Genomic DNA, 12,212 nt, shown 5'->3' with positions numbered 1-12,212 from the left:
TATCAAACCAAACAACATCAAACGGATGATTTAAAAATAAGTATGAAATGAAAGGAGGGATTAGATTGAACATAAAAAGAGAAAAAAAAAAAAGCTGGTACAGGAAACCACATATAGTTAGCATTTAAGACAGGTTTTGAAAAATTTACCCTCAGCACCCTGGAAAATCTCTTTTATCCAGGAACGTGGCACTTTCTCACCGCATGTTGCATATTTATTACTTCTGATAATCCTGGATAATACTTGTATGGAGTCATACACTTCATTTGGGAAATTGTGTAAACATTTCGATCATCAACAATAGACAAGTTTCTATATAAAGAAAAGAAAATATGGGGAATACGCTCATCATCTCCATCCTATCGATACATCGAAACAAATAACATCTCATATGCGAAAATACTGTTCGACAATTATATTTATAGTATATTCTAATAAAAAAAAAGTAAAATCACAAAAAATACTGAACTCCGAAGATAATCCAAAAAAGAAAGTCCCTAATCAAATGGCAAAATCAAAAGCTCAAACACATCAGACGAATGGATAACAACTGTCATATTCCTGACTTGGTACAGACATTTTCTTATGTAGAAAAAGGTGGATTGAACCTGGTTTTATAGCTAGCTAAACCTCTCACTTGTATGACAGGCGCATCAAATTCCATTATATTGACAACGATGCGTGAACAAAACAAACAGACACAATAGGTAAAAATGTCAAAAAAATAAAGGACAGAGAAGAACAGCATTTACTGAAAAGATGGAGCCTATAATTAAGGTCATTAAGAAACTGTGTTTCTTTCAGCGGATAGTGTAGCTACAATTTTCAGTAACATATATAACTTTGAAATTAAACATGCCGAATAATGCACAAACATTCGGTAAGAATAAAATAGAAATTTCTTGATGTTTATTAAGCACAAATTACACCAGCAAATAGATTCATTACATATACATACATATTAAAACAAATACAATGTTGCATAAACAGAAATTACACGCACAGTCGACAAAGACCACAATAGTACAATTAAAATTACAACTGAAACTTGAATGTCTCCTATCCCCAGTTTTAGTGACTGTTTTTGAAAAGGATCCAATTAATTATAATAAGACTTGATATTTTTTTAGGATTTATATACGTTGTTTTTTTTTTTCTGTTTATCTATGTTTGCTTACTTTCCATTTCGCATCTACAATATATTAACTTTTTACGTTTTACACCTGAAAATGAATTTTTGTTTGGAAGACACAATTACATGTTAAGCCCGCCAATATTCGTACGACCGATTCTGACTATGTTCCGCAGTCTTCAATGCACAATCGCTCGTTGTTGAACTAAGCGTTTTTGTAGTCTCCCTATAGAAATTTCAAACAAATGACGGAAGTATAAGAAATTAGGCCATGAGATAGTGTAGGAACTAAATTAGATAAACTTTGGGAGAGTCTTAATAGGGTTTAAAGAATAGAGAATAATGACCCAATAATATTGTGAATAGACAATGATAGACAAAAATGGGCAAAGAAGGTAAGGAATAGTGAATAATGGAATGTAAAAGTATAAAAAATAATCATGGAAAATAAAAGAATTAGGCTATACAATTCTGACTCAGAGGCGGATCCAGCTATTTTTAAAAGGGTGTTCCGACCCAGGATAAAGGGGGGTCCAACCATATGTCCCCATTAAAAAGCATTAATGGTAAAAAAGGGGGGGCCTAACCCCCACCCCCCCCCCCTCCCCCTGGATCCGCCACTGTGACAGTCACTACAGAAATAAACACCATACAGAATAAATAAATCATATATATAATTTTACAGAATAAGCATAATTTTTAAAGATAGGAAAACACCCCTCAAAAAATGAGATGTAGGTATACGACAATAAAACAACAACTTAGCAACAAAGACCAACAAAAGATATAGATCATGTCTATAGAGGAACATACAGCATTCAACAATATACAGAACTGGTGTCTAAACAATATGTCAAACTTTAAATTAAAGAGGCCCCTCTTAAGGGTGTCCAAGTAATCACATAATCACAATTTTTTTGCAAATATAATCACATAATCATTAATTATTTTTTTAAACAAGATAATCAAATAATCAAAAATACAGTCCTAGAATAATCATGAAATATTTGGTTAGGTAATCAAATAATCACTATAAAAACGGCCGAGTAATCACATAATCAAAATCCCCATGAGGAGGCTCATTAAAGCTAAGGAAATATTTACAGGAACAATCAAAACTTTAACATCAACACTTAATTCTCTAAATAACAAAACATTCAACAGAAATAATATACAACGACTACTAACAAGGTTCATGACTTTAGACATGCGCAAGTAAATGTGGCGGGGTTGAATCAGCTTTTTGATATCTCAACTCTCTTCATTCTTTTTAAAACTTGATCAGTAGATTATAGATCTTATTTAAAGAGCATACAATAGATACAAGTATATAGGAAAGCACTCAACTCTAAAATATCGGTATGATAAATAAGAAAACTCCGAAACAGTGGTTATGTCTTCCTTGCTTCGCTACGTTGACGCTGTTTCGGAGTTAGAAAGATAACAAAACACATAATAAAGCACAAAACAATATTATCCACTTATATATTTGATACTGTATCAACTTACTTAATTTGTCAAATAGGTGACTTAGGCCAAAAATAAAATATAAATTATTTGATGTTGCCTAACTACCCACCTGAAAAGTAGCCTACCAGAAAAAAATAATGACACAAATTGTTTCAAAATTATTTTTTTTAAATTTGTTTTCCTGCACTAACGTAGTTTTCTTGTCTAAAACATGTAACTCATGTTGTTGGTAAAAAAAAAATAAAAATTCCTACCTCCCTACCCAACCCTACAAGGCATGGGTAGGTAACATAAAAAAAAATTCTTAAGGTGGTACCAAACACCTTGAATAAAATTAATTTGGCTCGTTTAATTTTCATAAAATTTTGCAAAATGTTTACTTTGACCCTTTGACAAAAATATAAAAATTTCAAAAAGCTTGAACCACATACTTTATCGGAAAAATTTCATTGGATATATAGCAGTTTGACAAACGCTTATTTTTGATCATTGAGAAGCTTAATATTTCCTTAACAATAGAACCTGATTAAAACGTTTAGCCGATTTTTACAGAGTTATCTCCCTGTAGTGTTATGTACCATCTGAATGATGTCTAACGGACAGGGTGCAACATTGACTACACACACTTTGTAATTGTGTTAGTTTTGTTGATACATGTTCACAAGTCACTATAATAAACAAATCACTTACTTAATTACTTTATATAATAATTACTGGAAGCAAATTCAAAGTAATATACCTACTGAAATGAAATCAAACCGTTCCGCACTTATTATTGGTTGTTGAACTTCATATATGATTTTATACCCCAAGGTCAACATTTATTTAACAGTTTGATTATTTCGTCACTTGATTCTTGGTGTTTATGCCTCTGCAGACCAGAATGGTTATGCCAAAACGATGAACATGAAATGGATGATATGAAATGAAAAGAGGAGCTGAAATGGACATAAAATTGGAACAAACTGCAAATACACAGAGAGGGAGGCACGGTAGTAATAATTAGTCTCAACACCGTCTACAAAAGAGCCTTCCATACGAAATGGATGAGTCTATCTCATACAGGAACGTAGCACTTTCTCATCACTTAATGCTTGCACCTTTTGTCGAGTCGTACTCTTAGTCGGAGAAAGTGGGTTTAATTCATATGCCCAGGGACCCCAGAATGGGCATGTTTTCTAAATTTTGCTGGACTACGTGTTCCAACACCAAACATTATGCTTATTTTGGTCCAACCCTTCTTTGTTTTTTTCCCTAAATGCCTTTACCTTCTACAAGCAGTAAATACCAATTTTCAACTCTTTCAATCTAGGACTTGTATATTAATAAGGGTTAGTGTAATAGTCCCAGTTTGGATTGATCTCGAGCTTGCCAGGGATCAAACCTAAGTCTAAGAAGAGATCTTTACTAGATCCTGCTAATGAATAATGCAAGGCTTAATGAAATAAAATATAATATTTTATAATTGTTCCCAAACATTTTTTTTCTAAAGTCTATCGTTCAGCATAACAAGTTGAATTTGCTTGATTTTGAAGGACTTATAGTGCACGTTTACCTCAACATGTGGACAAAAGTTTTTAAAAAAATCGCTTACTCAATCGAAAATTATCTTAAAATCCGTTTTTTTTTTTTCTTTCAAATTATAGTTATAGAGACGTTCATATACAATGTCAAGTCTAAAATGTCCCAAGATGTAAAAAAAAAGATGTTAACATTTGAAACAGAAACTATTAAAGCTATGCCATCAACGCTAAATTCTACAAATAACAAAACAAGATAAAGATCTTACATAAGACCACATTGTACAGCCTCACTTGAATATATGAGGGTGTGGATCGGTTTTTTCATCATTTCTGTATTCTTAACTTTTTTATGCCATTTTTCGCTATTCTTTATGAATTTTACTTGTTATTCTCTATTCTTCATTTTTTTAACCTATTTTTCTCTATTCTTTATTTTTCTTGCGCTTTATTCTGCACATTGTGCCCATTATTGTCTATTCTGTAAACCCTATCCACACCCTCATATTTGATGGGATGAAAGCAGATGTTTAGATCTTCCCCTTTTTACCGATTCAGTTGAAAAGCGAAGGGTACATGAAACATGTCAAAATCTGATCAGCCTTGTCGAAGAAAGGTGCAACTTTAGGGGCAGACAAAAAAAACCTGAATATCTGTGTTTGATTGATTGATTGATTGATTGATTGGTGTTTAACGCCACTTTCAGCACTATTGGCTTTTTCGTGGCGGTCAGTTTTATTGGTAGACCTTCGGCAGGAAAACTAACAATCCTAGTCAATTTAGATTGGAATCGAGAATACCTGCCACGTGCGTGGATCGAAATCAAAACCACAGTGTTGACAGGCTAGTGATCCAGTAGTTGGACCACTTAGACTACTAGGCCACCGAGACCCTCAGATTGTGTGTGTCATTAGTGTTTCGTCTTGAAGCGAAATAAAGTTGATAGGTAAGGTATATTTTCTATTGTGGTAATTTGTTTTACCTTGTGTATTTTAGCACTAGTACATTGGACAGACCTGATACTTTATCAATATTCACTACAAGAAAGCAAATATTAAATTTCGATAGTCAATTCGAGACCTAATATGAGGCTTATAGGGAAATTCTAAACACAAATGTTTTTTTTTATCTTGTCTTTCTGTTCGGACACCGAATTTAACTTGATGATGTTTCTCCAATCAGTTGAACCTATGGACCAGGATAGCTACAACACGGGTATAATATAGTAGAATATATATATATATATATATATATATAAAAAGTCTAAATTGAAAACAACGTTCAAACCTATGATTGCGTTGGATAAAAACCGTAATTTTTATACGTGTGCATGCAAAACAAATCTCTTGGTAGAGGGGTCTAAATACAGCACAAACAACATTTCCCAAAAGACCAAAAAATGTGAAAAAGTATATTTTAACAAAACGCATTTGACTAGCAGGTCGAACAACTGATGTTCTTAAACCCTGCTGACTGCCATTGGCGATTGCCAAATAAACGGATCACAAGATGTAACAAAATATATATATATATATATATATATATATATATATATATATATATATATATATATATATATATATATACAAGTCTTAATTGAAAACAACGTTCAAACCTATGATTGCGTTGGATAAAAACCGCAATTTTTATACGTGTGCATGTAAACAAATTCCTTGGTAGAGAGGTCTAAATACAGCACAAACAACATTTTCCAAAAGACCAAAAAGTGAAAAGTATATTTTAGCAAATTGCAATTGGCTAATATAAGTCTAAATTGTAAACAACGTCCAAACCTATGATTGCATTGGATAATCAAAGTACTGAAGTACTGAACATCGGATGACCGCAGGTTCTTGTGGATAATCAAAAGCACATGTCACAGAAATAGATCACATCTCTCTACCTGAAACCGAGGTTAATTTACAGAGATATATTTTTTTTCTGATACAAGTTCGTGCATGGATGATGAATAAATGACAGGAAATTCAACCGCACCGTAATAACTATTATATTGTAGTGATACAAATCAGTATACCTGGGACTATTATACTAATATAATAATAGTCCCAGAGTATACACTGGTTTGTTGTTATATATTATATTAATATTACGGTTGCATGTATATATAATTTTCATCTATTTGTATATCATTCTATTCTACTATTCTAATTATAGTGCAGTGCAAGTGCATGGTGGACACTCTTCTGTAAAAAAATCGATTTTTCTAAAAGATTGGATATGAGAAGCCATTCATATTTTCCCGCAAAACAATAACAGAGTTATCGGCCCTTGCCGGGAGTGTCGCAAAACGTTCTTGAGATATTCTTACGTAAGCTTTAACACAATTTTTCGGTACGTGTGCATAGATATCATCAATGATTTTTTACTTTTATATATATAACTAACGACAACACATTTTCATATTATTAATTTGTGTTTTAATAAAAATATTTATAGGAGTATCCATTGAAAAAATGAATTTGAAACAAGCGATAAGTAATGTTATTTTGCACTAGATAATGACCGCGGATCTATAATTTTTATAGATCGGTTGAAAACCCAAAACTAATTTGCATAATGGAAATTTAGGCGATAGCAATACATCGAAATGACCTCACGGTCATCGCGATGTAAAAACCGCAATTTTTATACGTGTGCATGCAAAACAAATTTCTTGGTAGAGGGGTCTAAATACAGCGCAAACAACATTTTCCCAAAGACCAAAAAAGTGAAAAAGTATATTTAAACAAAACGCATATGACTAACAGGTCAAACAACTGATGTTCTTAAACCCTGCTGACTGCCATGGCGATTGCCAAATAAACGTATCACAAGATGTAACAAAATGGATCTTAATTATTAATTTAATACCAAATAGAAAACAATAAACTTACGGAAAAGATGGTATACCGCAAACACGAGGTGCAAAAATTTGTACACCATATCCGGATTTCGACAATTAATGTCTCTTCAGTGATGTTAGGAATCTAAACAGTATTTGGAAGGCCATATAATTTACCTCAATTTAGGATAGACTCTTGAATTTTGAAGAGTCCAAATAGGATGAACAGATCATATAAACCCGAAGGAAAATATAATACAAGCCCAAACGAAAAAATATAAACAAGTCTAAATTGAAAACAACGTTCAAACCTATGATTGCGTTGGATAAAAACCTCATTTTTTATTCGTGTGCATGCAAAACAAATTTCTTGATAGAGGGGTCTAAATACAGCACAAACAACATTTTCCAAAAGACCAAAAAAGTGAAAAAGTATACATTTTTTGTATTTTAACAAAACGCATTTAACTAACAGGTCGAACAACTGATGTTCTTAAACCATGCTTGACTGCCATGGCGATTGCCAAATAAACGTATCACAAGATGTAACAAAATGGATCTTAATTATTAATTTAATACCAAACAGAAAACAATAAACTTGCGGAAAATATATATGTTGTTACTATTATAAAGTATTACAAAATACATAGCTATGACAATTTAATAACAATATAATAAAAGTAAATATAAATAATAAAAATGTTCAAAAAACATCAGTTATTTATTTTCATTTCTGTTGTCTGCTTTATCTGGCATGGACCAATTTAGAAATGTATGTTCCATCCTCGTAAATTAGGTTGTGCATTCTCAGTGCGTCGTTAAGGACGTCTAAACTAATCAAATTGTTCAAAACAGAAACGTAACAATGATCAAAAACAAATTCAGATTGGTCCATTGATCTCCAGAAAAGTTACGTGGTATGCCAACATCCTATCAACACGTATAGTCTGTAAAGTATAATGATTGACAAGAATGATGTATACAATTTATTTATAATAATAATAAGATGTGATATAATTGCCAATGAGACAACGCTTCACCAGAGACCAAATGACATACAACTTAACAACTATATGTCACCGTAAGGCCTTCAACAATGAGCTAAACCCATACCGCATAGTCAGCTATAAAAGGCCTCAAAATGACAAATGTAAAACAATTCAAACGAGAAAACAAACGGCTTGACTTATGTACAAAATAATAAACGAAACTCATATATGATATATGATATATGATATACAGCAACAAACAACAACCACTGAATGTCTTTGAACCACCTTGGTCTCGTGGTAGCTGTATCAAATATCAAATTTTGATGACAACCTACAACAGGAAGAAGCTTCTCAAAATTTGTGATTTTTTAAAATAAAATAAGTTTTTACTAATTTTATGTTTATTTTTCAACACTTTAAAATAACTTAATACACCTAGTATATATTAGTTTTTGTTAAAAGCCTATTATGAGAAGACATTTCTCAAAATTTGTGATTATTTAACCCCCCTCCCCCCCTCCGGATCCCCCCAAATTGATGAGCCGAATTTCACCAAAATATAATATGCACATCTACATATTATACACAACTGCAAAAATTACTTAAGGATATGAGACTGTAATCATTTGCAAATATAAAATAAGTTAAAGCTATGAGTGAATTAGTTTGGATAAAATCTTTAAAAAAATGATATTATACAAATAAAACGCCTGCCACAAATGTGTAAGGATATGACCATTTGATATTCTGCGGTTGGGGGCAGTAGGTTTTTTTGCGGATTGACTGTTCATTTTCAACTATCGCTAAGAAAATTTATTAACACTTTTGTACACTGTTATTTCCTGCATTTTGTGTTACAGAATATTCATGTTCATCTTGGGCAAAGTTATCTATTTTCAGCTCTTACCAGGCAAGGATATTAATTTTCAAAATCATCCTGCCTCCCTCCCCAATCCCACACAAGAAAATTAGACAGTTGGTTGTCCCCAATACATTAAATTTACCAAAAATAGTGTATAGTACATCAGACCACACCAACACACGACAAATGACGTACAAATACAAACAACAACTAACAACCCGTGGACCAGGAAACCTGACTTATTACGGGTAAAAAATGTTGTGGGGTATAACCAGTTTTACTTGCCCATAAACCTCATCTTCAGCCATTCGAGACCATATATATAGAAATAAGGAGATGTGGTATGATTGCCAATGAGACAACTATCCACCAAAGTTCAAATGAAGTGGATGTGATCAATTATAGGCAACCGTACGGCTTTCAACAATGAGAAAAAAACATGGCGTACAGTCGGCTATAAAAGGCCCCGACATGAAAAATATGAAACAGTTCAATTCATATGTCGTAAAGGTAAAACTCACAATAAAAGAACCTGTACAGTACAGCAACCAACTAAATTAGATGAGCACTAACTTAAACAAGTCAAACAAGAGAAAAAACGGCACAAAATTTGAAAAAGCAGGGTCAAATAATGCTTGTTACAACTGGAAAAAAGATAAGGTGGACACAGCTATGAGTTACACTGCCGCTCAAACAAACACACAGAGCTAAAGCAACACTTTTAAATTGATTGATTGATTGATTGATTGATTGATTGATTGATTGATTGATTGATTGGTGTTTAACGCCACTTTCAGCACTATTGTGCTATTTCATGGCGGTCAGTTTAATTGGTGGAGGAAGCGGAGTGCCTGGAGAGAACCATCGACCTTCGGTAGGAAAACTGACAATCCTAGTCAATTAAGAATTGAGTCGAGCGCACCTGCAACTTGCGGGTGTCGAACTCACAACCTCAGTGTTGACAGGCCAGTAATATAGTAGTTCGACTACTTTTTTCTTCTTGAATAAAATTTATTTCACATATTATGATCCACAATATTCTACAATCTATTATGAAAAACATACAGTCCTTTATATTATCATGATATCTCATTTACACAACTTACATTCAGCACATTCTACCATTATTTACTTAAATTTTACACAAAATACAAAAAGAAAAGATTGGTTATATGGAAATGTCAAAAACAGCTCGACTTCTTAGACCACTAGGTGTTATTAATAGTTGAGGTTTAAAACGTCAAATTAATTCAAAATGTGTATGACGTCATGGTGACATCACAACTGATATTTAGTGTCCGGAATATAACATCCTATTTATTAATACACAATGCTTCAACCCACTTTTTCCATGTTCAGTGAACTGCTAAATGTTGATCAAAACCCTATATATTTTTGAATAAGAGTGGACACGCGGAAATGTCTCGCCTGCTTTACTACCATTGATTTTATATTGATAGTCCTATATATATAAAGTTTTACTACAAGTATCACATTAACTTAACATGGTCCAAGAAAATGAGGTCAAGGTTAGATAAACCGAGCCAGAAATACATGTACACCTTACAATCATTCCATACATTAATATAGTTGACTTATTGCTTATAGTATACAAAAACAGACCAAACCAGTAAAACTTAACATTGACCAATGAATGACCATGAAAATGAAGTCAAGGTCAAATGATACCTGCCAGACAGACAAATAATCCTAACAATCATTCCATAAACCAAATATAGTTGACCTATTGCTAATAGTTTAAGAAAAACAGATCAAAACACAAAAGCTTATCATTGAGCAATGAACCATGAAAATGAGGTCAAGGTCAAATAAAACCTGCCAGACTAACATGTACATAGTAAAATATAAACCGAATATAGCTGACCTATTGCATACAGTATTAGAAAAACACACCAAAACACAAAAAATGAACTTTAACCACTGAACCGTGAAAATGAGGTCAAGGTGAGATGACACCTACCAGTTGGACATGTACACCTTACAATCATTCCACACACCAAATATAGTCGACCTATTGCTTATAGTATCTGAGATATGGACTTGACCACGAAAACTTAACCTTGTTCACTGATCCATGAAATGAGGTCGAGGTCAAGTGAAAACTGTCTGACAGGCATGAGGACCGTGCAAGGTATGCACATACCAAATATAGTTATCCTATTACTCATATTAAGAGAGAAATTAACATTACAAACAATTTTAACTTTTATTCAAGTAGTCACTGAACCATGAAAATGAGGTCAAGGACAAAGGACATATGACAGACGGAAACTTCATAACATAAGGCATCTATATACAGAGTATGAAGCATCCAGGTCTTCTACCTTCTGAAATATTAAGCTTTTAAGTAGTTACTTAATGCCGCCGTGGCCGCCGGAACACTATCCCTAAGTCGAGCTTTCTGTGACATTAGTCGCTGGCTCGACAAAAATGCGCATTAAGATAGCTGGGATGTCTTCCTCCATCTTGGATCTAGAAACAGCAGATAACAATTGGTCTAGATCTTTAATGAAATGTGCAAATTTAGACCATAGTAGCATGTTATTCATGTGTAAGACTTTTCATGTTAATTTGGAAAATTATGTGTTTCATCATATTTTACGACTGTATTTTTGTTTGATTATTTTTTTCAACCTTGCCTTATAAGGGGAGATAACTCAGATAAAGTAACTTTTATAATAGAATGTGTTGTGAATTTACCTATTTTATAATGTAGCCCGAAAACGTGTCCGATGACCCCATTTTTGTATTTCTTATATTATAAAAGCATATGATTAGAGCTATCTTCTCATAGTCTTTCTTAAAATTCTATGGTGTAGTTTTCTTTATATCACACAAAGTTGGGTTTTCCATGCATAATCTATACAAAATATGACAATTTTGCTCAACCTGTAGCGTGAAAAAAGCCTGATGACCCATACTTTTTATTATACTTTTGAAAAAAGCATTATATAAACTACATTTTGACAAATTATTAAAAAAAAATCTATGGATTATAATTTAGACAACCTATCTACCTCAACAAAACTTTACACATTACAGGCGGATTAGACAGACGAACACACAGACGAGAAAACATGATAGGCCCTCTACTATAGTCTAGCGTTGCATAAAATACTTACAGGTGCATAACGATTGCCAATTATTGTTATCCCAGCAAAAATAACATTGACATATATATGTGGATCCCTGCACAACACAATAGCCATTGTTACACGAAGAAACTCCATAACATGGGTCACCTACAAATAATAATAACATTACATGGATGCTTCATATTGATTCCATCACATCAACAGCAAACAATCACCTGTTTTATATTGATTCCATCAAGTCAGCAGAAAACAATCACGTCTTTCATACTGATTCCATC

At 32.9% G+C, this 12,212-nt stretch overlaps 1 protein-coding gene across 6 annotated transcripts in view; it reads right to left on the bottom strand.

Annotated features, from left to right (window-relative positions):
• Window positions 1-12,212, bottom strand: part of LOC127718241 (fibropellin-3-like) — a 231,423-nt gene that overhangs the window by 195,947 nt on the left and 23,264 nt on the right. For 2 of the 6 annotated variants that reach the window (XM_052224235.1, XM_052224238.1), the window contains exon 5: window positions 11,962-12,081. The exons of 3 other annotated variants lie outside the window; for them this stretch is intronic. In XM_052224235.1, the coding sequence (XP_052080195.1) occupies window positions 11,962-12,081 (120 nt within the window). Of the gene's footprint in view, window positions 1-6,543; window positions 7,912-11,961; window positions 12,082-12,212 lie in introns of those variants that run through there. One more of the 6 variants, XM_052224234.1, reaches the window with a different exon arrangement.

This window comes from Mytilus californianus, unplaced genomic scaffold, assembly GCF_021869535.1.
Source record: "Mytilus californianus isolate M0D057914Y unplaced genomic scaffold, xbMytCali1.0.p SCAF_10, whole genome shotgun sequence".
Lineage (NCBI taxonomy): Eukaryota > Metazoa > Mollusca > Bivalvia > Mytilida > Mytilidae > Mytilus > Mytilus californianus.
The sequence above is the reverse complement of the archived record's forward strand: the minus strand, read 5'-3'. Positions and strand labels throughout refer to the sequence as shown.